This window comes from Caenorhabditis remanei, chromosome II (assembly GCF_010183535.1).
Source record: "Caenorhabditis remanei strain PX506 chromosome II, whole genome shotgun sequence".
NCBI classification, from domain to species: Eukaryota; Metazoa; Nematoda; class Chromadorea; order Rhabditida; family Rhabditidae; genus Caenorhabditis; species Caenorhabditis remanei.
In genome coordinates this window covers 10,983,033-11,010,590 of record NC_071329.1, presented here as the reverse complement: position 1 = coordinate 11,010,590, position 27,558 = coordinate 10,983,033, and the positions used below count along the sequence as shown (strand labels likewise).

The window sequence follows — 27,558 nt, the reverse complement described above, 5'->3', positions numbered from 1 at the left end:
CATTTCTAACTTCCGCCTTCTCGTTTCCTTTCCCAGATTAAGAAAAAACAGATCCAGTTTTTCCATGAAACCCTCGAAAGGAACGACAAGTGCCTAGAGAAAGATGACTTAAGGAAGTCGAATTAAAAAATCCGGAATTCTGAAAATTCAAGCACAAACTAAAATTAAAAGACACGAAAGAGGGGTAGAGAGAAGCAAAACGAAAACAAAGAATAATATGAAATGACGTGAAAAGAATTTCAAAATGGCACCGCCTGTCGCCCCTTCTTCTTTCAATTTCAGTGAAAACCGGAAATGATGGAGCAGAATATTTTATTGAAAAATAGAAGAAAATGAAAAACAGAACATTTTCAAGAGTCTGTCGTTTTATCAGCTGACTTTTTGCAAAAAGTTGATTTTTCAGAACAAACTATATAAAATACAGAAATCAGAAGCAAACTCCATATTATATCTTTTCTAAATTATACAGACTAACTGACTAATAAGATCCTTCTGTTTATTCATTTGATCATAAAGAAAGCAACTTTTAAAAAATCAATGAAGACTTGAGCAAGTGCCTAACAAGACAATTTCAAGTAAAAGACGAGGTTATATAGTGGGAGGAACATGATATACATCAAAGTAAAGACAAAACAATCGAAATTGAATGAGTTTTCAACTAAAATATAAGTATTAACTTTTCCATTTTCAGCTATTACTTCTGAACTTCGTAGATTCTTTTCTGTTTGACGGAGCCAAAAAATACCGTATACTGAATTAAACCAATTGAAATACAATAAATTCCCGACAACTTTTGTTGAAAAGTTGTTTTGAAGTACAATATACCTCAGAAAACATACGAGAGAACACGTGGTTTTCAGACGAAAACACATAAAAACATACAGCGGTCCGGTCCTTTATTCTACTCCCAACTGAGCCATCATTCGGCTCTTTTTTGCAAACTGAGCCCGTTTTTCTCTTTTTTTCTGCACATCACCAAGCAAAAATAGCAGAGAAAAGGCGGATATATGCATTGCTTTTAGAAGGGACACAAGAGGAAAAACGGGAAAAAAGTTCTGCCGTCAAGAATCAAAAACGAAGAAAAAGAAGAGAGAAGAAATAGTAATAAATGGATATTGGAAGAGCTTTTACTTGATTGAATTCAATAAAAAATACCTCTATTTTATGGTCAGAATCAAGGAAATGTCGTATAAATTACGAGAAATGGGTGAATGTAAAACTGACATTAGTATAGAAATGAAAAATTTAATTTCGGAAAGAAAAAGGAGAAAGATTGGCAGATCGAGGGTAAAATAACGAAGAGAGAATTACTGGAGCAGGTGCAAAAAATTGTTTCGCCGAAAAGATTATTTGGGGACTTAGAATGTGAGATCTCATAAACGAAAAGGCGTTTAAACGCATGACTTATTGAGTTTTGTTGAGTGGAATTTGCAGGAAAATGAGTAGTTTCGTGGAAGTGGAAGTGAGTCGAAAACAGATTGAATACTACCCATTTGGGCTGAAAATGAGGGAGAGAATAACACATTTTTGAAAGTGTGTTGTACTGGAATATACTGAGAACCAATAGAATAGATTACTCTTAATGCGAATATGTGAACATTTACTACGCAATGAACAGCTATTTTTGAAAAGTTCTGAGAGTTTATTGAAGTTTGAAATATAGAATTGATGGATGATACGGATTGATCTAATCGGTGATTCTGAAACAGTTTTACAACTACATACTTTGGAATCTATTTTCAAAAAAAAAGTCCTTGAAAGTTAAGTAAATGAGAGAAAAATGGCATGGGAGGACATATATGATTCTGTAGGTTATTAAAACAGTGCTGTTTTTTACAACAATTCTTACAACTGAAATATAATTTAATTGGGTAAAAATAAGTTAAAATGAGAGACAACAAATACTTATTAAGAGGATTACTGTGTAGAGAAATTGCAAATGAATCGAATAGTTTCCAGAAGTTCTCTAAGATTTCCGGGATTTTTGATTTCACATTGGCTTGTATACTTTTTCGGAATGGCAACATCTTCTCTTAAAATGTAGCAGCCGACAACACGATTAATCATAAATATTTTTGAGTTGAAAAATAGAATCAAAATATCAATTTCAATAAATGTCACTATATTTTCCAGCACGAGTTCTAAAAGCTTTCTGCAGTCAGAAAAATGATCAAAAAGGGAAAGAGAGAAATAGAGTAAAAGTGAAGAAAGACGCCGTTATTTTCAGTATTTCTCGATGATCGTCAACACAACAAGAGCAAAAACAACTAGTACATGTTATTTTTCTGTGCTGAAATAAAAGGAAAAGGGAATAAATAATAAGTGAAAGATACAAACTCCGGATAGAAATTTGTAACTAGTTTTCTTGGTTGACCAAATAATTTCAAATTTGAAAAATAAATGCTTTTCAAGGTGAAAAAAGAGAAAAAGTCAAATAAGAAAATGAGAAAAAACAGCTGAATAAGATAAAAGCGGAAGAGGAAAAAGTGAAAAACATCGAAGCGGTTTCTGAGAATAGTGGGCTTTAATTAGTGACCACTGCCAATACCAGCAACGGGTATTTTCCTTTATTTTGATTCCAAACAGACTCAGAATTTCAATAGAAAAGGAAAGTTTTGTTATGAAGTGCTATAGTATGTTATCTGAAATTCTGAAGTTTTGCAACCTTATTGAGTGTTAGAAACACAACTAAAAGTCTTCGTACGACTGAATTTAAAAAAGAGAGTAAATCTGAGATTGATTTTGTGTGGATCCAGGTGAGAACACCAATACACAGTTTCAAAGTTCACTCTAGGCCAAGAACACATATTTAATACCGAAGGGGATGAAGAAAAGTGTAAATATGGAAATACCGGAGAAGAATGCATGTCGATGATGATGAAGATAGATTGACTGAAGCGAGAAACTGACCCTTGACACTCTCCCTCATTTGTAGATGGTATCGTCTTTTCGCGCAAGTTGTAGAAATATTAACGGAGGAAGAACACATGTTCTTATGTATATTCCATATATTTATTGAGAGAAAAAACGACTTTATGTTGAATAAAGTCACCTTCTGCACGCTCTCCGATTCAAAGCAGTTACCTGCAGCGCCCGGCAAAAATCAAGATGGTCATTCCATTCATAGCTTCCTCCAGAAAAGAATAAGCGAAAAGGAATAAACTGTGAATTTTGATTTTTTAGAAGGAAAATATTTTAGAAGGAAAAGAAGAAACAACTTCAGACTCGCACACGTCGAATGCAAACTGTGAGTATATGATTCTTGCTGGAGCTTAGAAGATATAGGTGATCTTTAGTCCAGAAATGCAAATACTTTTAGCTCGAAATGTTTTTTGAAAAATAGTATTCTTAAGATTTCGAAATATCCCGGAGCCTTGAGGATCCGAGTAAAATTAAACAGAAAAGAGCTCATTTTTCAGTAAATTTTTAAAGTCTACTTTCGAAACGTCTGGTTTCGAAATGTCTGATTTCGAAACGTCTCGCAGCCGAAAATGCTCATCGTTGAACCATGGTACGTGGTACGTAGGTCACGCATATGACGTGTTTTCCAATCAGAACTTTTTCCGAACTACAGTACTCATGCAACGCTTTTTTATTCGATTGAAGGACTAACTCGTAGCTTGAACCATGGTGGTTATGCACGTACAGTAGCGAGCATAAGTGAGTACCCCTAGGTACTTTTATGTGTAACTCAGCTGAATCATGGCCGTTTTGCCTAAACTTTTTTTTGAAAGGAAGCCAAAATATTCAGCAATACGAATATAGGTTTTTTGAAAAACTTCCATCACTGATTTTTTCGATAATCGATTTTTCCTGATCTTGATTGGAAAATCCGAAAAAAAACTTTTTATTTTTCTCTTGGAGTTATTGAGTTTTTGATGTCAAAATGATGGAACATGTTCAAATAAACAAAAAATTATGTTGAATTGGCTTCTCAACTCCTGAGCATCGTGCTAGAGCTCCAGAAGTCAAAAGTAGTGCATTCGAAAAAATCTTTATAACTCATCAAAAAAGGTTTCAAATTAGCCAAAACATGCACCAAGAGACGTGTCTTGAGTTTTTCTACAAACCAACATCAAAAAATTACAGATTAAGAAAAAATAATTTTTCTAATTTTTTCACTAAAATTTTTTTTTAAATTTCTATTTTTTCTCAATTTCTGGTATTTTCTGGATGAAAAACAAACATAACTTTCAAATACTGCATGCAAGATGCTTTATCACACATAATAAAACACATTTATGTGTTCCTTGTTCTTGTTGTAGTCACAAAATACCAGAAATTGAGAAAAAATAGGAATTAAAAAAATTTTTAGTGAAAAAATTAGAAAAATTATTTTTTCTTAATCTGTAATTTTTTGATGTTGGTTTGTAGAAAAACACAAGACACGTCTTTTGGTGCATGTTTCGGCTAATTTTAACCCTTTTTTGATGAGTTATGAAGATTTTTTCGAATGCATTACTTTTGACTTCTGGAGCTCTAGTGCGATGCTCAGGAGTTGAGAAGCCAATTCAACATAATTTTTTGTTTATTTGAACATGTTCCATCATTTTGACATCAAAAACTCAATAACACCAAGAGAAAAATAAAAAGTTTTTTTTCGGATTTTCAAATCAAGATCAGGAAAAATCGATTATCGAAAAAATCAGTGATGGAAGTTTTTCAAAAAACCTATATTCGTATTGCTGAATATTTTGGCTTCCTATCAAAAAAAAGTTTAGGCAAAACGGACATGATTCAGCTGAGTTACACATAAAAGTACCTAGGGGTACTCACTTATGCTCGCTACTGTAGGTCACGCCTATGACGTGTCTTTCAATCAAAACTTTTCCTGAACTAAAGAACGCCGATTTTCCATCTGATTGGGGAACAAACTCATAGCTTGAACCATGGTACGTATGTAGGTCATGTCTATGACGTGTCCTATAAGATTTTGATCTGAAAGAAACCCCTAGCTTCCTTCGTATTGTAAGAAGCGTCCAGAAGGCAACGTCAGAAGTGAGTGAGACCGAGACGCCACGATCAACTATGGAACTCACCTTTTTAATGTTCATTCTTCGTTATGTTCACACTTCCCACTCCGCGCTTCAAAAAATTGGTTTTCATCCTCGCGTATCGCATGATTATAGCACTTTGGAAGTACCTAATCATGCCATTCTTCTCATTGTTCAAATTGTCAAACAAACGCACAAAGTAGACTTGCTCGAGACAGAAATCCACGTTCAACAAGGTTCTGTAAACTGCATTGAAACGTGAGAACCGTTACCTTCCCTTCAGATAATAAGCTTTGATGACTTCGTCGATACATAGACGATTTTCAGTATGGCAATTCAGAAAGTGTTAGCTCAATTTTTTGCTAGTATTCTGCTAGTATTCTAGCGAGAGGTACCCTAGCTCAAACATTTTTAAAACGAATTTCCAGATTTTCGAATCATTTCTGATAGGAGAACAGAAAATGATGAATTTCGTTTTTTAGAATGGGAATTTTAAAAAATCGTAAAGTTTATATAATACAAGCCAAACAGTAGCGAATTCACAAATGAATTGGGATAGAAGAGGCGATGGAAAAGAGAGAGAATGAGAGAGAAGAGCGGTTTTAAACAATCAATTTTCAGAATTTCAAATGATTTGAAAGTGTGATTCATATTATGTTGGTCCAGCAGGTCTCATCAAATTATGTGGATATTCTCCCTTTGTTTTTGGAGAGAAAAGAAGATTTGATCGATGTGGAATTGGATCATGTGGTCCTGGAGTTGGTACGTGACCCGCACAGTAAACCTGAAATTAAAAATTATAAAAAGATGAAGAGGAACTGTTCAATACTACCTCGAGATCAGTATTATCATTTCTATTATTGTGATACGTTTTGAGAGACAATCTAGTTCCACAAATCCAGCATTTGAAACATCCTTTATGGAACATTGATCCATCTTTCAGTGGTCCCATCTAGAATATTTCTTGGTTTTTTCTTGATGTATTTATCGTTAAAAACTCACTTTGTCATTGAAATAAGTCGGTCGTTTGCATCGGAAACAGGGCTCTTTCATGATGATCTGAAATGAAATAAAACATTAAAATTTGGACTTTTTGAGTGGGCGAACAAGAATGTAGAAGAAACCAAGAGTAAAGAAGGTTAGATAGATGGGGGTAAAAATGTACGCGAAAGTAAGCAATGGTAAAGTTTTTATTTAACATCTGCGCTGGCGAACAGAACAGTAAACAATTCGGCGGTACTAGGCTCTTTTTTCACCTCACAGAAACATGAGCTAATTTTATTTTATATTCCAGTTTTCACAAGTTCTGCTTTTAATTTGTAAAGCAAGCAATAATCTACTATTTTTAGAACTAAGAAAAGTTGAAAAAGTTTCTGGAGGTATGGGGAATTGAACCCCAGCCCTCTCCCATGCTAAGGGAGCGCTCTACCACTGAGCTATACCCCCGGCGGCGGAGTGATGAAAAACTGCCCATTATCAGGTAATTTTCTTCCTCTTTTCTTCGTGTTATCTGTCGTAGCCATCGCAATCAAGAAGAGAAGTGGGCGAATTCAAGATAGTCTTTTTGCGCGGATAAACGAAAGTATGTGTTGTTTCTACAGTACTTCATAGTTCTTACTGTAGACACGGGTCAAGTGTTTTTTTACTTGTTATTCGCTCTTCTCGTGAAGAAGGGACGATTGAATTCTTTTGCAAAAAAAAACAACTTTCGTGAGTTGAAGAGTGTATCGGATTTCGTAGAGAGGGGTCAGTAGTATGAACTTTTTTATTCGAGTGAGTACTATTCTAGAAAATCGTCTCTTTTCTAGATGTCATCTATGAGATGGAATACATTCTAAAACAAAGGTTTGGTGGGTTACTGTAACCAAGAAATAATAATGAAAAGCTTTTAACGTGGTAGACATAAATTTCTGATAGAAGGTCTCTATTAGAAATAACTTTTATTTGTGGCTCTGATGATTTTTTGAATCAGTTCTACTTTATCTTACGTGATGAAAACAATCTGGTTTGTGAGTCATAGTAATTTCTGATGTTTCACAACTAATAAAAATTTATAGAGGTTAAAACGGAAATTCTGAAATCAAAAATGGAAATAAGTGTTCAAAAGGAGATTCCCTAGAAGAGAGCAAAATGAGAGACGGGCGGGTGGAATCGATCATAGAGCAACTGTATTTTTTGCGTGGTAGCGCGGCGGCTCTACCACAATCCAATCCAATCACTGTGACGTCTCTTCGTCTCTTTTTCTCTGAATTTCTCGAATTCCTACTGTATTTCCACGTCTCTACCTTCCCGAGACGGGAGTCAGGACAAACAGAAATTTTTGGGAGCAGAAAAGAAGAAAAGAGGAAAAGAGCACACATTTGGAGAGCACAACTTGTAGAGTGTGCCGCCCGCGCGTTGATGGATCTGGTATAGAGACACGTGAAGGTGAAAAAGGGTAAAAAGTGATAAGAGGAGGGTATGGCTTTATGAAAGTCAAGAAAAAACGATAAAAACTATGGAAAAAAACTAGTTGGGAGAGTCGTTTCAAATTGTTTAGTTGGGCGGGTTTCTGAATATTTTTAAGTGAAAAGACCCTTTGATTTTTGAAATATCTGAATTGATTTATGGTTAATGCATGGATGATGAAGAAGTTAAATCTATCAATATTTCTAGAAAACTGGCATTCAAAACTTCTTATCTTGACAATTGATCTTCTTTTTTTTCTAAGAAGATCATACCAGTAGCGAGCGACTAGGTACGGTATGAGTATCTTATCCCAACATTTGAAATCGAAATGAAATCGTGTCTACATGCAAATGCACATGATCAAATACAAACATAAATTGAATAAATTCTTGTGAAATTAGCTGCATTGCTGTATGATCACTAGATTCTACGCTTATGAGACAGAAATTGACAGAAACTTGCAGAGTTCCGGAAGAGAACAGAAAGAAAGATCAGGGGAAAAATGAGTGATTAGCATAATAATGGAAGAAAGAGTTGTCGGCAAAAGAAGAAAAAACAAAAAAGAAATTGGAAAAGGTGCGCGGAAAACGGAGCATTTTTGTGTGTAAACAGTGGATTATAACCTGCTAAATAGTGCTTAGAAATAGGTGAAACAGGCAATAAATTAGACAGTTTCAAGACTTTGACTGCTGTTTTCAGTGGTATGGAGTTTCGGAAAACGGTGATCTGCATTTTCTGATTACGCTTGTCTGAGAAGTCTGAAAAGTTTATGATCCAACGAATTCTTCAAGACAAAATAGTTTGATCTATTCGGATTCCCACCTAAACCAATATCGAATACTAATATCTGGAACACTTATATTTGAGAACAGCTCCTTCAAGAAAACAAGCATTTATCGGTTTAGTCATTAGACCAGTGTACGGGTAAGTACATGTAAAAACTACAGTTGAACCATTTGATGGTTTCAGTTATAAACCGTCTACAATTGACAAGCAAAATAAATAGAAAAAATCAGGATGAGATCATTAAATCCTTCCAGTGGCTCCACGTTTCCATGACATGTGATAGACAAATACTGATTCACATCCCAGAAATTCGTCATGACGATCGTCACAGTAAACATCTTTTCTGAAAATACAAGGGTATCCACGATAGAAGTGAACATCTTCAAACCTTTCACAATCAATTCGTCGACTCCAAAATGTCTGTTGAGTTTTAGATGTGATGAATTCGTCTTCGTCATCACATTCTTGGTTGACATGAAGTTTGAAAAGACTGAAATTATGGTAGAAGTAATACATTGAAGGAATCAAATATTGCTCACTTATCACGAATTCTGACGGAAACCTTCTGAATGTTATATGGAACTGGTGCAGCGTCAGCAGTTAGAACAACTTCTGTGATATTATGAGCAGAATGGTCTTCGATCTGAATGAAAAATTAAGAATAGTCTATTTTTGTCGAGTTGATCTCCCCGGACATTCATTCTCTGAAACGGAATACTGGTATTCTTACCTCAATTGGTTCTTTTGAGTTCCGGAAATGAACGATTTCCAGATTATCTCCAGCGTCATTTCTTAAACTCAAAGTCACATTTATGTGATGCCCTTTTGATGAATCATCACACAATGCCAACACGGCATAATTCTTTCCAGTCATATCTCTTCGTGCCACGTGGAACGGTTTTCCACCAAGACAATTGACGTCGTTGAACAAAAGACAAAGAAAAATGATAAATTGTGAAAAGATGAACATGCTGGAACAAGATTACGGTAGGTTCTGAAATAAGAAAATGAGGTTGGAATGAATTTAGGGATGAGCTGAAAATGAGTTGGAAAAATTGCATTTGTGGGAAGGGACATGCACGAAAATAGAAAGAAAAATGAAGAGAAAAGACACAAAGTGGAAGAAGAGCGGGAAGAAGAAGACGTCATTCGCCTGGGAATTCAATTCGTTTTATCATTTTTGCGGCAATTCCCATTTCTCTATCTTAGAAAAAACTTCTAGAGATTTAGGAGCAGGTTTTTTTTCGGAACAAATGTTTCTTGTTCGAAAAAGAATGAAGAGCATCGTCATGGGAATTCGGTAGGGAAAAGATGAAAAGATGAGAAAGATAAAAGAGAAAATAGATGATGAACTCTGATAGATCACTGAACTCTTCAAGTTTGAGATGAGGGGAAAATGTTTCAAAAATTCGAATTTGTTTTGACATGTAGTGAGTTATTCATGATAAAACCAATTTATTTCAGAGAAATCAACAGTTTTCAATTTCCTTCTTCAACTTCCACTTCGATTATTCTTTCTGGTTTCAAGTCTGTCAACAGAGACATCATCATAGCAGTCGCTGATAGAGTCTGAAAACATTTTCGATTTTCAATAACTCGATTCAAAATCTTACTCCCAAAATTAACGGCCGTGATAGTGTTGCGAATCCCCAAATGGAAATTCCTAGTCCATTTTGTTCACAATGACTAGATAAAGCTGATGCAAGTTGATAGATTTCTGGATCATGAGGCTGCCAGATATCCTTGTTTCGACACAATGAATGTTTAAGATTCTGACATTTTTCGTGTACACGAGCAGGTGCAATTGTGACAGAACAGAATGCACAAATACAAAAAAGAATGAATGGAGCACAGATGAGAAAGTCAGTGACAGAAGAAAGATGTTGATTGAGCATCATCAATGTGAATATAAGAATTGGGATTACTGTAGCAAGCATTGCGAATGTGTAGAGCTGAAAGAATCATTGGAGAATTGTGGGATAGGGATACCCAATGACTCACACGGAATACCATATCTAATTCAGAAATAGCTTCACTTATCAGTCGGAATGTTTCAATATTTTCCAATAGTTTCCGTTTTATTTCAGCCCGAGAACCGGAAAGATTTCGAATTTCTTTATTAAAATAGGCAACCTCGAAATAAGCAGCATTCGCATAAGTGACGAAAACATAAGTTGTTGTAAGCCATACGGAGTACATGTATGAACTGATAATTGACATTATAAAACGGAGTTGTTTATAATAAAACATCTGGAATTATTCAATTGGATGGGTTTGTTTTATTGTAAAAACCTCTGAAATCAGAACGGCCCAAACTGAATGAGATTTTTCAAAGTAGAACTTTGCCGAGTAACAGATATTGAATACTGTAGTAATCACATACAAAATGAGAAACCAACGAGCACCATCTGAAAACGTCTTGAAGTTGCATTGAAGTTTAGAATGAATTGTATTCAGTACCATAAAGTTGTTTCGTTTTACTTCTGGCTCCTTTGAAATTTTGACAAACTTCTAACTTTATCTTCAGTCCCTCCAGTTGTCCACTCAATTGCCAATAGGCCAGAAAGATCTGGAAAATTGAAAAATGGAAACTTTGATTGAGATTCAATTCAACAAACCGTTGAAAGAATTGACTCAAAATGCCAAATCATACTGAGAAGTTGAAGTGACATGTCCAAAACATAGAACGATGACTTGTAGAACATTGTCTTCGCCATGAATCCGAGGTAGTAAATACCTCAAGTTTTTTTTTATTTTCAAAAATAAAATTCGAAAAGAATGAACATTACTCGAAATCAGAAAAATTCCTGTAACCATGTTATTTATTCGTCTCGCCCATCCTTTCGAGTTTATAAAATCCAATCGAAGAAGCCAGATCATCTGAACATCAGATCATCTCAATTACCATTTTTGTTCAAGCTCACCCGTTCAACGTGAATAAATGGAGTACTTTCATAATCTTCTTTTGTCAAATTAATTTTTGAAGATACAGATTTCAAGGAATTCATCGATTCTGTTGAAATAACAGACAATTTTGAAACTGAAGGAAACATTTTTCACTGGTCTGAACATTGAAAACATTACTTTTCATTCGGGGGATATGTAATCCATTCTCTCGGTAAGCCGATTTTTCGGGCGGTCTTTTGTTGTTGTATCCATTTAAAATAATACTGCCGACCTTTGAAAATTATCCTAAAAGTTCAAGATCTGTTTGATTTGTCTGATTGTAGCGGGCGGCAAAATTAAAAATAGTTGGCTTGAAACTATCACTGATTTCTGATATTGAAATCAGTTAAAATTAAAAGTTACGGATGCTGGGCTGAGATAAAATCGGAAAATGTTGGGGAAAACTTTCGGAAAAAGGTGCCTAGACAATACAGAAGCACCAAGAAATATGGAATAACTCGAAAACGAAAAATTAATTCAAAAACTAAGAAAATGTTGAAATTGTCGGATATTTGGAGTTGAATTTTATCCGTTTCTAACCAAACATTTCTTCAATTACCCGTTACGAAAATAGTTTCCTGTTCAGACTTCGACAAAGAAGGACACGATGAGGAACAGAAGCTGGGCATGTTTCGTTTGGTTCTGCTTATGAAAATTCAACGTCAATCCACATTTCAAACACCTTCGCAACATTTTGGTGTAGAATCGAAGAAAAATATGTCTATAAAATTGTTGTTTTTTCCAATCTGGAACTGATAAGACCAATGAACTCATTTTCTTTTTCACTCTTCAATTTTTCGATTGTTTGATCATTTTCTTTTTTTTCCGTCTGTCAACTAGAATCAGTTGATTAAATTGAACTTGTGAACCATCTTCTTCTCATCACTCACTGTCAATTTTTCTAAATTCCGCGACAGAAAAAAACCAAGGTCTTGCCAGTATTAGTATCACTTATACATTACAATTTGAAGACGAATCTTCTCTTTTTCGCTGCAAAATGAACATGATGAGACTGTATTGTCTATCTCTTTCTCTCTTTTTCTTTCTCTTTTTCTCGCGACAATGATCAGATAAAACCGTGTAACAACTGCCAGATCACCTTTTCTTGTCTTGATTCAAATCAGTCTTCAATTCTCTCTCCTCTTCTCAATAGGACGAATCGTTTTTTTCTTTTCAGAAATGGTGTGTTCCCTTGGTTTTAGTGTAATTGATATTTTCTCTCAAGAAATTTTGATCAGATAAGATGAATTGGGATGTTCATTGAACCTACCGTATTCTCCCATCTGACGTGGTATATAACTTTCTCATTAAAAACGCTCTCTCTACAAGATTTCATCTTTTAACACATTTTTTGAAATGTTTTTGATCTACATCGCTCGTGGCAATTCAAATATAATTTCTTATATTTCTCAACATCACAGTTATTTCTTGCACTCTCCTCTTTTACCATGTTTTTCTTTTCATGACGATTGTTTATAGACGTTTCCAATATAATATACGTACGTCATCCTTTCAGGTGTCAACATGTCGAACGACCAACAATCATCTGTCGAGGATCAAAATCTGTAAGTAATTTCAGTTTTTTCATCGTTTTGGTTCCTTGTTAATCATCACATGATTTCATTAAAAAAGTAACAGACTGCCACCCATATCGCCTATTATCATCTTCCACGTGGGTCGGATCCACGTGTCTATCTAATGAATAACTTTTTATGAAATCAGGTTTCTAAGTTATTTTGAATCAGTAGTAACAACAGTTTTCTTGGGAATTTGACGTGACTGTTAACTTCTTAAAATCGGGACTTTACAACATAAAGATTTAGGCCTACGTTCGTTCCGCCAAATCTGATGTATTGAACTATTAGTTCGAAAACCGTAGACATGACAGGGCATGTCTGCTGACTGACGATGGAAGCTGTATAAACTTTAGATAGTCCCCGCAGTGAAAGATAACTTTTAATATTTCATCTCGTTTTTTCCTTTTCCTTTTGTCCAGGAAATCATCCATCTAAAACAACGCACGTTTCCCTTCTTTTCCACATATTTTCTTCTGCTCCCCGCACGAAATTCTTTTATTGGTTTTCCATTTCCAGTGCTTCCTCGTTTTTAGATAAGATAAGACCGGTCACTAGACACTGACCATCCCAACAAAAAAAACCATGTCAATGAGTTTAGAAATTGAAGATTTCATGATTTTCTCAGATAAGGAGATCAGTAGATTCAGACTTAATCGGATGATTGTAGATTCGGAATAATTTCTCGATCTCTCCTCTCTTTTCTAAAGACAACACTATCTAGTGTAGCGTATCAACGACAAGTTCTCTCGTAACAATTCAATGAAAAAAGAGAAAAAGAAAGAGATAAAAACCTAAGGTAACAATTAAATATCAGTCCAACTCGACAACGATGATGATAGTGATAACTCGATATTCTCGTGAAATTCTGTGAAAAGTACACTAAAACTGAGAGTTCGTAAGACCAGGTGTACTGTGCTCTTTTCTCTTCTTCATAGGCTCTTTCAGGTGGAATGAGGCTACTGCAAGGCACTCGTGAGTACACTGATAATGAACTTTCATGATGAGCGGGAAATACGAAGAAAATGATCACTCGAGATAATAAGTAAAAGAAAGAGAAACTAGTTCCACGTTGTGTTTATGACGTGTCATAGAAAGTAGAGAACAGATGTTAATTAACGTCAGATTCGTTGATTTGGATAATATAATTTACTACTGCTATGGATTAGTTACAAAAATGTATGATATCATCATGAAAGATATTTGAAAATCTTTTTTGGCGTGCCTCTCTTCTTGTAGTATTCTATTCCCTCAATAGAATACTTGACACTTCATAAACTCCCTAATAGTCTTAAACGTATGCGGTAGACAACTCAACTCTGGGATCTTACGTTTTTCATATACATGGTTTGTATCAGCTAAATGAAAATCATCAGGATCAAGAATCCTCAGTTCTTTCGGTCATCGCTGAACTCGAAGTTTTTTTTTGTAAAAGTACTATCCAAACTATCGAAAGCATGTCAAGTCGCTTTAATCGTTTTGAAAAGCACGAGTGAACTGATCGTGAATGACTACGATTTTAATGCTTGCTGCAGACGTTTTCTTGAGCACAAGACACGTGTATCTTCATAATCATCAGAATAAACGTTTGAACATCCAACTCATCCAACTGGTAATCTGTGTCTTGTTCGCATGTTCTATTTCCATTTATTGTTTGACATTCTTCTCTTTTGTTTCTCGAAAGTGGGCGGAGTCTCAGAATGGCCTGATCGACCGGTGAAAGGGGCGAAAAGTTCTATGCACCCTCCCTCTGAACAAGATAAAACACAATTGCATTTATCATTTTGCTTGTTTCTGTTTTCTCAAACGATAGTCTCCTCGTAGTCTCCTGTTTGCTTTGATGACCACTGAAAAACAGCAGTGCAAACATTTGATTCCATTGTTTAAATGTCTCATTCCATCATTCAATTCCTCATTTATTTTCAGAGAACGAGAAATGGTGAACGTTCGTCGTGCTAACTTCAAAAGCTTCTGGGATAAATATTCCGACAAACCGGATACCAATTCAATGATGCTCAATCATTCAGCTGAAGAATTGGAAGCAAGCGATCGTGCTGATATTCTTGCTAGTTTGCCTCAATTGCATAACAAGGATGTTGTCGATATTGGAGCTGGAATTGGGTAAGTCTCAAGTAATCCAGTCTTCCTGACTACTCAACCTAATAAATTTCAGTCGCTTCACAACAGTTCTTGCCGAGACAGCTCGCTGGGTTCTCTCTACTGATTTCATTGACAGCTTCATCAAAAAGAACCAACAACGTAACGCCCATCTCGGAAATATCAATTACCGAGTCGGAGATGCCGTCGGACTTCAGATGGATTCAAACAGTGTTGACTTGGTCTTCACTAACTGGCTCATGATGTATCTTTCTGATGAGGAGACTGTTGAATTCATCTTCAATTGCATGAGATGGCTTCGGGAGAGTGGAATTGTCCACCTTCGGGAGAGTTGCTCGGAACCAAGTACTGGTAGATCAAAGGCAAAATCGATGCATGACACTGCTAATGCCAATCCAACTCACTACAGATTCTCTTCTCTCTACATCAATGTAAGTTTATAACACGGGGAGTTCAGAAGCATTACCATTTCTCTTTCAGCTTCTTCGTGCTATCCGTTACCGTGATGTTGACAACAAATTGTGGCGTTTCAACGTTCAATGGTCATGCTCAGTTCCCACTTACATCAAGAGATCCAATAACTGGCGTCAAGTTCATTGGCTCGCTGAGAAGGTTGCAGCTGAAGATGGAGCAAAGGAGACTTCATTCAATGAGTTGGTTGAATTGCTCAAGAGCACGTGGCAACAGGGACAAGAGGCATGGGATGCCAAGTTGGATGATGAGAAATATGTGTGGTCTGAGAAGGTAGTATAAACAGATTTCTTTTAATATGTAGTAACTTTTTTGAATATTTCAGATCTTCTCATCTGCAATCGCTTCTCTTCCATCGAACTCTACTTTCTTCCTTTACACTCCACGTACAATTTCTCCATTCTGCCATATCAATGCTCATTCTCTTGCTGAAACATTCAATGCCAACGTCTGGAATACAGAGATTGTTCCAGAATATTACCGTACTTCTCTCACCAAATCAAATAACTTGAAAGATCAGAGAGTTCGCTTCGGATGGAATGAAAATCTCGCCTCTTCTGTCAAGTACTGGCAACAGAAGGAGGCTCTCTTTGACGTATTCATTGCCACAGAATTCTTGAGTACTTCTGATGATAATACCATTCGCCAAGTTCCACAAATCACCAGCAGCGGAGCCAAATTCTTCACATTGGAGCCAGTCGATGAAGTCAACGAGGGTGCAATGAAGGAGCGTCTTCAGAAGTTGGGATTCACATTGGAGTCGTTCACTGATGTCACCGATCAAGCTGTCGCGGCCCAAGAGCAATATTTCAAGGATCACGAGCATTTGAGCAACGAGAAAGTTATCCGTAAAAACTGGGTCCTTCTTGAGATGTCTGCTACCAATTGAACTGTATAAATATGTCGTTTTCTCCCTCCATTGGATGGAATTCAACTGTACACGTATTCCCTTTTTTCTATTGAACCCACAATAATCAAAATATGTAACATTTTTTCAAATGCTCTACCACAATTTCCTTATTTTTCCATTCTTCCCTTCATTCTATTCTTTTTTCCACCCTGATGTGCCCATTTTTTCGTTCCTTTTCTTTTGCCGTTTTCTTTTGTGAATAAAGCTACTAGCGCCGATTCATTCTCTATTTTTCTTCGTTTTTCACATATTTTGCCTTTTTGCGGATATGTTGATTTTCTTCTTTTCGAGCATCTTGGGAATTTCTTTTGAGTATTTGACTTGATGGAAGTGAGTAATATTTATATGGATTCAGATCTCAAATAGCTTCAAGTGGAAAGATTTATTTAGATGTTATGGATCTACATCGATGGGATTCTGATCTTCTAATGCTCTGAGATTGAAAAAAGCAAACGCAGTTTTCCTTGTTTGGAATTCATCACCGCATTTAGTTTACGTAGCATACTGTAGATCACACCTCAGACCATATTTGGAATGTGATTTTTTCAAAGAAAATTTCAAATTCGCAAGAATACTTCTTTACAAATCAACAGGTTTTCTAACTCTGCCGAATAACCTCGTTTTAACCCGAGTAAGGATTCCCTAAACTACGAGTTGTACCGAAGTATTGAACCAACCCCACAAAAAAAACAAGTAGGCATTTTCTATTTTTATGGATACAAGGGATATTCTGTTCGAGGGATGAATACAAGTCAGATGAATAAGTGACTCAAAAATAATTATTTCCAAACTTTCAACATTCTATTTTGAAGTACAAAGAGCTTTCACAAGAACTTGCGAAAACGTTAAGTCACAAAAAGCTTAAATTAGGTCAATCCTCTCAGGAATACTTCCTAATTCTTGATCTTCTTTCTCCTCTTGACCTGAAAAAAGAAGCTGAATCGCCTGAGGCAATTCCTTCGGTTTTTTCAGCTTTTTAATCTATTTTTATACATTGAAAAGTATTTTGAGAGTGTCACGCAACCTTCCGGAATTGTAGGTTTTTTCGAGAATTGTTTTGTTTTCTGTCTAGCGGTGAAGCTCATTTTTTCACATTTTTCTTGAGCTCCGTCCGTTATGCAATGCATTCCAAAATAGTGGTTCGGAGTGTGAGCGGAGCACAGAGAAGGAAAAAAAATTGGAAAGAAAAGAAAAGAAAAAGGAAGTATCCATCCATCTATCTTTTCTCTCTCCCCTTCTCACTTTTTTCTCTTTTTTCCTTTCAGAGCATGTGTTGGCGACGACGACGTCGTGCCCGCATCGTCAGAAGCGGAGCGGAATGTTTGAGAACATTCAGAATATGGAGACTTAGAAATAAGAGAAACGAAAACTAACCCACGTTTTTTTGTGTATGTATGCGTGTGTCTGGAGAAGAGGAGAGACCGCCCGTTTTTTTTTTGGAATTTGCAGCTTTTTTTTAGGACCACATCATTGATTCTGCAAGGATGATCTCTCCTTAATCTGTTGTGACAGCTCGACGAATTATCCCTAATCTTCTTGATCTTAATTTGTTTGGTGTTCGAAAAGTTTGAATACTGAAAAGAAGAGAATAAGAGGGACTTTGAATACTTCAACAAATCAGAAAGTTATTCTGAAAAGAGTTATAATTAAATCACCTGCTGTTCTTGTTTACGTGAATAACAAAAGATAAATTCTACTCTATCATTTACTGATTTCTCATCACAATTATAAGTTGACAAGAATAGATTCTAATTTCTGTTCATGTACTTTTTCGAATTCTTCAATTCTCAAAGCAACAGTTGTGACGATGATCCGGCCATCTAGAATTTCTTGAAGACTGTAGATGTTATTAAAAATGTAATAATTTCTTTATTATGCCTTCAGCTTTCAAGACAATCTACAAAACTTTTGATAATATTTCGTATCTCTTGTATCTCACCTACAGACAACTTTTAAGAATGAACTCCGCCCTTTTGTACTCATTTCTTTCGGATCTGTCTCCTATTTAACATGTTACTACTGTTTTGTTTCAAAGATATACAGATTTTGATCAAAACTGAATCCAGATGTTCTCAGAAATAACTTTCAACTTTTATCCCTTTCTTTGTCTAGATCATTATTTTATCCCTTTCAATCTGAATACTTTCAATATAATCTCTGCAATGTTCTCTTCTTCCAGACTAATAAAACTCATCCATTTGCACCTGTATATTGTAAGTATTCACCTGCTATCCCCGCCCAATTCTTTTTTTGTTTTCATTCAAATATTGTTATAAAATCATACCCCACTCAATCGAAACGTCATGCGAAATGTTGCGTGATTCAATGCTCTATGAGCTGAAAATTGGAGGAAATAACTCATGATTTCATACTTTTCAATTTTAGAACACTCGCTGATTTATTTCTGAATTCCCCAGATTACTCAAGTTCATTTGTAATTCTTTTTTTTTTGGTTTTATTTTTGATTTCAGATCTTCCATCATTCTGATTATTTATAAATATCTATACACAAGAGACTTTGTGACGTCTTTTATTATACATTTCAAGAGTGGAGTTTTCAAAAATAGGTTGTTTGAATCAGAAGAGTCATCTCAAATATAGTCATGACGCATTCTTAAACTACAACCTCATCTTTCTGTCTATTACGTGTGTGTCTACATACAATCTCATCTCAATATGTTCACACTCTCCTCCAATTACCTTCTACTCCTCCTCTTCCTTCCGTCCTTCTATCTTATTCCGTCAAAAATTCAGTGGTATGATTCACGGCTCGAGTACCTCTCAAGTTTTTTTCTTCGCGCGGGGGCCCTCTTTTCATCTGGAGAGCATTCAGAAAAAGAGTAGGAGGCGACAAAAAATAAGAGAGTCTGTCATCATGAATGCATACATCAATGATTAACAAATCAATCCATCCAAGAGATCCCATCTCATTTTCTACTTTTCTGAAATGACTTTGAAATTGAGCTTTTATCGGTTTTTGAGCCGTGACTGTTCCTACAGTAATTTTTGTGCCATATAAACAAGGCCTTCCAGGTTTTTAGCCTAGAACCCTCTTGGAATTTCTGTGAGTAGATTTTACAGTTTTCACGTATTTCCTAAAATACCATTAACCATGTTTTCTTGCTTATCACTGCCCTTCGTTTACAAATACTTTAAAAAATTTTACAGTCTCACGTCTACAACCATTCAGTTTCATGCAGTAGTTCTGCGTATTTTCACAATCCTTGTTCATTTCGAATACTGCAGAATTGATTGTGAACTGAAATCCTACAAGTTTCCAAAAATTAGTTCCTCGTTTCTTTCAATATTCAATTCATGAGAAATGTTTTGAGATCTTCTTTTTCTTTTCCTTGTCTGAAATAATTCATTTTCGACAACGTAGGTTTAACTCATCTTCCTTCAAATGAATTCTCATTTCTACGCCCACTCCTGTTCCTTTACCCAACATGAACCTATCTCATTTCCTTTTATTATTTCCTATTGTCTGCTTACGTCAGCCGTTTGATAACTGAATACTACGCAATACATTCTGAGAGTGATCACATGTACTTCTTCAATGATTTCAATTCAAAATTTGATGATTTCAGCGAAAAAGTTATTCTTCCAGCAAGAACTTCTTGTGATTTGGTAATTGGTACTTGAGAATGTATTTTGAATTGGTTATACGGCTAACGTAGAATCTGACAGGATATTACTGTAACTGCTGAAAACAAGAAAAGGCTTTGAATGTTTTAAGAACGGAAATGGTGACTGTACGAACACAAAGCTAACTTTTCCTAATTCATTAATTTTCTGAATTTTCAGATATTCGATGTTTACCATTTCTTTTCTCTTTCTAACATATTTTCTTCTATTTTTAGCACTCTTTTTCCTTTTACAAATTGTCCATTTCCTCTTTTTTCGAGCCGTCTTTTATGCACAAATTCGTTTCTGGAACAACAAGAAAAAAGACAAGAAATAAGAATTGGATTGGCCAAAACGAAACTAATCTCTAATTGGCCGAATAATTGCTCTCCATCCATTACAATCCCTTGCCTTTCGCTCCTTTTGCGACTATCCTTCCCTCCACTATTACAAACGACTACAATCCCCTTTTATTTTTTTCTTTTTGGATTCCTGACATTTCCTTGAAGAAAATCTGAAGCTTTATGGGCTCATGCGGCCACAAAAATGTCAACGATTATTGCCATGTAACTATAGAAATTCGACATAAACCAAGTTTAGAGGGCATGCAGAAAACGGGACCTCGCCAAAAACAAAATGACATTACGAGAGCAAAGAAAGATTTTATGAGCCGCAACGTTTTTTTGACATTCTCTTTTCATTTTTTTAATTCCTCTGAAAGAGAAAAAAGAGGAAACAAACCTTTTCTTGTATAGAAATAGGATATTATTGAGCTATGGTAGTACTCAATATTTGTACGAATTTTATAGCATATGAGGATTTAGGGGAAAGGTCGAAAATAGAATAACGTCATAGTGTATATACCAAGGTTTTTCAAGCAATGTCTCTGGGTTACGGTATGGCTCATTTCTCATTATATGAGTCGATTTGGCTCAATTACGAAAAAGCAAGGAAAAAGCAATCTGTAGAAGCTGATGAGTGAACTAGGCTTGCAGATGGATCGAATAGGGTCCTCATAGCACATAACCTAGTTCATCCCTTTCCTGAGCAAGAAGTAAGTATGAACAACACAGTTCTCCGATAGACTTTGAAGTATACCTGTTGATTACATGAATCTCACATATTTTTGTGGAAAGCAAAAAACGAATAGCATGAAATTGTTCCTTGTGTTCCTCCCATTTGTTCTGAATCCATCCCTGATATTGTTTGGTGTTTCCTGACTTCAAAACCTAATTTCTGAATCCGAAGTCATGTTTTCTAGATTCAATCTTCTTTTTGTTATTCAACGTGGTCTTTATCCTTTTGTAGAAACCTTTTCTGTTGTTTCTCTTCTTTTCCCCAACTTGTCACATGTTCCAATGTTCTCTACCTCATCCAAATATTTCTCCGTGGTCCTCTCGTGGTCCGTGTAACTCAAAACTCAAACCTTTCTCTGTCTTTTTTCTTTTTTTGCCACTTCTCTCTCCTAAAAAAACCTTTTTCCGTCCATCACTTTGTCCACTCCCTCTGGCAAAGTAAACTCAAAAAAGCACTTCCATCCGTGTTTCTTTTTCCCGTCATCATGTCCTTTTTTCTTTTTCTTCTTCACTTTTGCCCTGCTTCTATGAAAGGAAGAAAGAAAAGAGAAGATAATTAAAAGTTGGTGTGGCAAAGGAGAAAAAAGGAGCAAGAAGAAGAAAGTGGGCGGGGCGCGGCTCCTCCAGTCCAACGGAAATTGGACTCACTTCTCGTTCTCATTCCGTCCCGTCTTCTCCCGCCTTTTTTCGCATTGTTCTTCTTTTCTTCTACTTTTTTGTTTGTATACTTTTCACACTTTTTACACCTCCTTTTTTGACACCTCTCAACATTCTCTTCCTTTTTCAGAGCTTTCTCAACAACAGTTTGGAAGCTTCTGACGGCTGCCCAGTCTACTGGAGACCGATTTCAGCATTGAGGCCACAGCTACAAACACGACGGCTGGCTCGGTTAGTTTTACGAGTGTAAAAGGTTACTGTAGAGCTTTAAGGCCAATAGATCACTGTAACAGCATTGACTTGAAACACAACTTCCTCTAATTTAGAAAGTTTAGAAACTCACCAGTTTCAACCTAGCACGGTCATTCAAAACAGTGAAATCCTAAACAATGCTTTCTAACTTCTCAAGAGCTCTAGATTCCAATTTCAATTATTAATTTGTAGGGAAGCCGTGTAGCCGAGGCTTCGACCTCGGACTACCGTGTTGCTGTCTTTGGTGCCGGTGGAGTTGGAAAGTCTTCAATAACTCAGAGATTCGTAAAAGGAACATTCAACGAGAACTACATTCCAACTATTGAAGACACGTATCGACAAGTGATTAGTTGTAATCAGAAGAATGTTTGCACTCTTCAAATTACGGATACAACTGGAAGTCATCAGTTTCCCGCAATGCAAAGGTTGTCAATTAGCAAAGGAAATGCATTCATTTTGATCTACAGTGTTACGAAGTGAGAGGAATGATCTGGTTTTCAGTGAATTCAGACTATATGTTTCAGCAAACAATCATTTGCTGAGTTGCCTCCCATAGTGGAAATGATGAAGGAAGTGAAGGGAAACGCAATTGCGGAAACTCCAATTATGTTGGTTGGAAACAAGAAAGATGAAGAATCCGTGAGTTCCTTGATAACACTCAGAATCAATCTGTGATATTTCAGAAAAGAGAAGTGTCAACAGCTGGAGGTCAAAAGATTGCAACTGCCTGGGGATGTGGATTCATCGAAACATCAGCGAAAAATAATGAGAACATAACAGAACTGTTTCAGCAACTTCTTGCTCTCGAAAAGAAACGACAATTGGCATTGACAATGGATGATCCAGATGGCAAAAATGGGAAAAAGAAAGGGTGTCATATTATGTAGATTGCACATGTACTATTTATTGTATTTATTTATTTAAGTTTCTATCCAAAAACAATTATTTTTCTCAAATTGGATCAGATACAAATGGGAGTACTTTTTAAAACGCAATAATTTTCAAAACGACTCAAATTCTTATTCACTTTCAGACTGATTTCACAGATTTGCTCCCTCTTTTTCTATTTGTATATGTAATAATGTAGGGCTTCTATTGGTTTCTTTTTCTCCATTCGGTTTGTCTGAAATCTGTATTTTATGCACTTTACCTAGTGTGCCGATTTCGCTTATTTCTTATTAGATGGGTTTAATTCTTGAATAATTTAATATTGGTTGATTGTTCATTCCTGATTGGATATCGGATGAATCTTGAATAATAAATGTATTTAAAATTGGAGATGCTGTGCTTGAAACGATCCAAAAGAGACAGTTCGAATGAACTCAGATAAAAAGTGAAAATATGGACATCGAACTAGAATCAATTTTCCAACTTGACAAGACTAAAACTTAAAAACTAAACCGAAGACTTCACACAAATGTGGATTGAAGTATTAGGCTTTAAAACTAATCCGCGTTTCAAAAATGTTCATATCAGAGTTAACCAGTGTGTGAGTTAACCAAATGAGATTCTCATCACTACAAAAATCAATATGAAGTTGGCGATTAATGAACATTGACCTGGCTCAACGCAGAAAATCCCTGTTGTTCAGATTGTACTTGAACTGGGATCTGTTTGTCTCCGGATTTGTGAAAAATAGAACGACTTTTCCGATTTGATAAGACGAAGTATCAATTAAGTGTTCGATACTTTCATTCATGTTCGATACTTTCATTCATGTTCGATACTTTCATTCATTTTCTAAATGTGAATCCTCAATATTGCGTCTCATAAAATCACTAGTGTTGGTACGCAAATCAATTCTAACTTTTCAAATCGTGCAATATATGATAGCTTCCCATTAAGACGGAAAAAAAATCATAAAATAAGTTTTCTGGCTTTGAATTGTTTCCATCCTTCCGCCTGTTTTGTATAAGATTTTTTGTTTGTACTTCCCTCAACATTTTTTTGTGTTTTTCTCCTTTTTTAATGTTGCTTCTTCTTTTTTTTTAGGTTTGCAACTCGATATAATCTGACTAATTAGATTATAAAAATTGAAACATGAGCGTTTTTTCCTTCGTTTGAGTATGATCTCTCCACCTCAAAATTCCGATGAAAAGTCACAAAAAGGAGTTGAGCTCACAACTATTCTATCAATTATTCATAGAGATTGAATGGTGATTCTAATGGATTTCATTCATTCGTATTTCGTTCTTCTCGTCATCAGATTTTATTATTTTTAAGTAGGCGATGGTCAGGAGTCATTCGGAAGAATGTTCGAATCTGTTCTGCTGAGAGAATTATAATCCATTTCTTTTTGTAACAAACAGTGTAGAAAGAAGAAAAAGATCTACCGTAACCAAGTCTCAGCTTAATCCCATTGGTCTCACTAGTCAATTTGATATCTCCAAATATAATATAAACTTTTGAACTTTTCTATTTTCATCTGTTTTCATTCAAAAAAAGAAATTTGGTGTAGATCGGATCGGATGCACCTTTTGGCAACCTGATACCTCTATGCTTTTTCGAGTGCTTGTTAATCGCGAACAATGAAATTATATTCAATATTTGCCCTGATCATATTTTCATTCAATCGATGAGCACATCGGAACAAAAAAAAGAGTTTTCTGATCATTTCCAGAAGAAAAAACCATGTCAGATGATGTCAAAACTCCGTGTTCTGTTCACTATACGTATATATTTGTTCTTGTTGGTCAGTTCAAAAGATCTCTATTTCTTGTGCATCAATTCATCATCAGACTTCTGTATTTTTTATTTTCTCTGAAACAAAGAGGAAATAGTTACATTGTATTTATTTATGTTTTGAACAAACAGACTTAGAAAAAACCGGTTTTCCAGTCGTCTGAGTTTTAGTCGATGGGATTTTCATCGACTCTTTTCCCAACTATATTATCAACATTTCTCATTAAAGAAGAGTTCAATTTCTTCGATGCAGTCATCTTCTTGTCCTCCAGATGTGAATCAGATTTGTTTACTATAGATAAATCTAAACGTTTACTGCGGTCTTTTCCCTTCAAAAAAATAAATCTATTCAATTAATTCTGAACATCAACTTGTTATTTACGTCAATGAATGCCCTCTCATAGTCATCCCAACCTACGAAGTCTAGTCTAGGAAGTTACTCTTTGTACGAAAACATGTTATGAATTTATCACTTACTTTCTCTACAATTTTGAATTCAAATAATTACATATCTCTGAAATTAGTTTCACATGATATATTCATTGTTTTTTATCGAAACGTTTGTGTTGGAAATTTAAGAAATCAAAATAGAGAAAAAACCAGAAGACTAATGAAAAGGTTTCTGAAAATGTTTATTCCTGTTAACAGGTGAACTACGTCAATAAATAAAACCAATCCTGAAACATACTAAATCAGTTTTTCTCTCTTTTTTTCTTCCTCGTCGTCATTCTCTTTGAATTTTTAACTCAGGTTCAGGTGATTCGAAATGCATTTCAGTTCTCTCAATCGTTGATTTGTTATTTCTATCCCAATCTTCGATTATGAAACAATTTCAGTTTTAAATTCCTCTGGCAATTCTGAGAACTTCTCGATTCTTACTTCTTCTTCTAAGTTTTTATTTATGTCAGAGCAAACATAAAAACAAATAATCTAAGATTTATTCCCACAAATTTTTACGTTATCAACATATTCTGGTGGGAACTCTTGAAAAAAAAAGCTGAAATAACAGAATACCATAATTTCGAAAACTAATCGGACGAACCATCGGCTCCCAGAGTTGAGAAAGATATTGTTCACTTTATCTTTGATTTGTGCAGGCTTTTTCCTCATGAAAGTAAATTATGCGGACAAAAATCTGAATTTCCCTGAGAAGAAGAACTGAAAACTGGCACAATCAGATTAGAAGATACAGAAATAGTTTGAATGACAAAAATTCCGGGAAGAAAGAGTTAATAGACTTATGATTACACCAATAACTTGTCACCACAATGATTTCTAATTTCTAGAAAATAGAAGAGAAACATTTGGAACACATAACTTCAGTGTTACCTGTCAGTAAAGTTTATTGATAACTTCTAGTCAGTTGTTCTTTGTTTCAGACGATGATTGACCTATAAATATCAAGGTTTTGAAGGGAGGAAATTGGATTTTTCCTGTTGGAAGTTAGTGTTTCGCATCATTTCAAATTGCATATCACAAACAAGTCAACGCTTTTTTCATATCATTTTTTCTTATCAATTGTTGAAAGTTGAAAGTCGTAAAACATCGTGTTTCGATGTTTGACCGGGTGTTTCTCTATTCAGAATTTCAGATGGATCAATCCCAAATTCCCTGAATCTTTAGAATCAGAGTTCAAGTTTTGATCTTCTCAACCTCCCATTTCCTTGTCATTCATATTCTCTTTATTTCATGTCCGTTTCACAAAATAGGGAGAGGTGAAATGGGTGTGACGAGGAGGTTAGGCCGGCCGGGTTAGAGTCCGGTAACCGCCTCAATCCCTAAGCTGATGCACCAGTTGTATGTTTGGGTATGCTAGAGAGAGAACACGTTGTACCAGTTAACATCTTTATTAGAGGTCTTTGACAGTGAATGAGTGAGTTGGCGATCGGCTTGGCTGGTTGTTGAGCTTGTCCGAGAGCTTTCCCTTCTCACCCATAGCCAAAGAATGCTCACTCCTTAGACGGCAAGGAGGTGCTACTCTAAGGTAGGGAGCGAAGTGCTCGTGCTGGTATTTGTTGGTGTCGTTGACATGATGTTGATTGTCCGGACGACGAGTTGGTGGTTGGGGAGACGACGAAAGGAGTCGACCATCCGTTGAGTGTCCTTTGAGGAACGACTGAAGAGCTAGCGCTCTTCGTTCGTGTGCGGTGGTTTTCGCGCCACTTTTGGGAATGTTCCAGAAGGTGGCGGCGAGAGAGTGTGCGTGCTGCGGAGGAGTTGGGTCCGACGGAGCGCGCTTGCTTCCTTGGCGGTAATTTGAATATGGGTTTCCCGCACTCTTGAGAGATCATACAAGATTGTAGGTCTGCTTGTGGATTTGGTGGAGAGATTTGGCTGTGAAGTCATGTGTGCTCTTCTAAGGTTGTGACTATCCGTAGGATGGTCGCGACACTCCGGGGGCGGAAGGAACCGAACATTTTCTCGATAGGGAAAATGGATTGGTTGTCGGCGTAATCCCACATGACTGAATGCCCAAATCTCGATCCTTGTTGCAGCTTGTAGTTGATCTTGATGTTGGAGTGCTGGTACTAGACGTATCCATTCCTTGACTTGGCGTCCTGGATCTTTCGTTGGATGTTGATGCTGGTACATCTTCCTTGATGTTTTTAGGTGAAAGGATGTACTGCAGTTGGAGTTCTTTCCTTGTGTTGATGGTGTTGAAGGTTTGTTGGACGAATCCTGGTGCGACATGAAGACGTGAAGTTGACTTTGACCTGTCTTGATTGTTGTCCAACATCCCTTTTCCTTGACTTGTGTTGTCGTCTTTCCTTGAAGATGATTCTAGATTCTTGCTGGTACTTCTTTTAGCGATGTTGTTGCCTGAAGCATCTGATGATGTGATGAATCCTTGCACATCTTCTTGGAATGTGTGCCAATGTTGGTGTTTTCCGATTGACGGCGGATGGAGGTGGGTGAAGGTGATGTTTGTCATCCGATCCTTCGTTGGTTTCAGCTGACGAAGTTCTCGCTGAGGCTACACAACCTTTCGGAGGTTGGAGCTCCTCTGCGGCGAATTCCAC

The 27,558-nt window shown here is 36.1% G+C and overlaps 6 protein-coding genes across 6 annotated transcripts; 2 read left to right on the top strand and 4 right to left on the bottom strand.

Moving 5' to 3' along the window:
- Positions 1–5,646: 5,646 nt before the first annotated feature.
- Positions 5,647–6,047, bottom strand: GCK72_005991 (uncharacterized protein; the record flags this gene model as incomplete). The annotated part of the gene is made up of 3 exons (XM_003109054.2): positions 5,647–5,778; positions 5,827–5,946; positions 5,997–6,047. The coding sequence occupies 3 exons, from the start codon at positions 6,045–6,047 to the stop codon at positions 5,647–5,649; spliced, it is 303 nt and encodes a 100-aa protein (XP_003109102.1).
- Positions 6,048–8,468: 2,421 nt separating this feature from the next.
- On the bottom strand, positions 8,469–9,198 carry GCK72_005990 (uncharacterized protein; the record flags this gene model as incomplete). Its single annotated transcript, XM_003108737.2, has 4 exons — positions 8,469–8,571; positions 8,617–8,718; positions 8,768–8,871; positions 8,959–9,198. The coding sequence occupies 4 exons, from the start codon at positions 9,196–9,198 to the stop codon at positions 8,469–8,471; spliced, it is 549 nt and encodes a 182-aa protein (XP_003108785.2).
- Positions 9,199–9,707: 509 nt separating this feature from the next.
- Positions 9,708–11,236, bottom strand: GCK72_005989 (uncharacterized protein; the record flags this gene model as incomplete). The annotated part of the gene is made up of 8 exons (XM_003109018.2): positions 9,708–9,797; positions 9,842–10,180; positions 10,230–10,478; positions 10,521–10,636; positions 10,689–10,797; positions 10,847–10,965; positions 11,018–11,108; positions 11,153–11,236. The coding sequence occupies 8 exons, from the start codon at positions 11,234–11,236 to the stop codon at positions 9,708–9,710; spliced, it is 1,197 nt and encodes a 398-aa protein (XP_003109066.2).
- A 3,352-nt stretch (positions 11,237–14,588) lies between these two features.
- Positions 14,589–16,226, top strand: GCK72_005988 (uncharacterized protein; the record flags this gene model as incomplete). Its single annotated transcript, XM_053725424.1, has 4 exons — positions 14,589–14,869; positions 14,922–15,297; positions 15,347–15,610; positions 15,663–16,226. The coding sequence occupies 4 exons, from the start codon at positions 14,589–14,591 to the stop codon at positions 16,224–16,226; spliced, it is 1,485 nt and encodes a 494-aa protein (XP_053589618.1).
- A 5,003-nt stretch (positions 16,227–21,229) lies between these two features.
- GCK72_005987 (uncharacterized protein) lies at positions 21,230–22,743 on the top strand (the record flags this gene model as incomplete). Its single annotated transcript, XM_053725423.1, has 5 exons — positions 21,230–21,273; positions 21,799–21,835; positions 22,049–22,332; positions 22,381–22,495; positions 22,540–22,743. 5 exons carry the CDS (start codon positions 21,230–21,232, stop codon positions 22,741–22,743), a joined length of 684 nt encoding a protein of 227 aa, XP_053589617.1.
- A 3,644-nt stretch (positions 22,744–26,387) lies between these two features.
- GCK72_005986 (uncharacterized protein) lies at positions 26,388–27,130 on the bottom strand (the record flags this gene model as incomplete). The annotated part of the gene is made up of 2 exons (XM_053725422.1): positions 26,388–26,816; positions 26,999–27,130. 2 exons carry the CDS (start codon positions 27,128–27,130, stop codon positions 26,388–26,390), a joined length of 561 nt encoding a protein of 186 aa, XP_053589616.1.
- Positions 27,131–27,558: the final 428 nt, after the last annotated feature.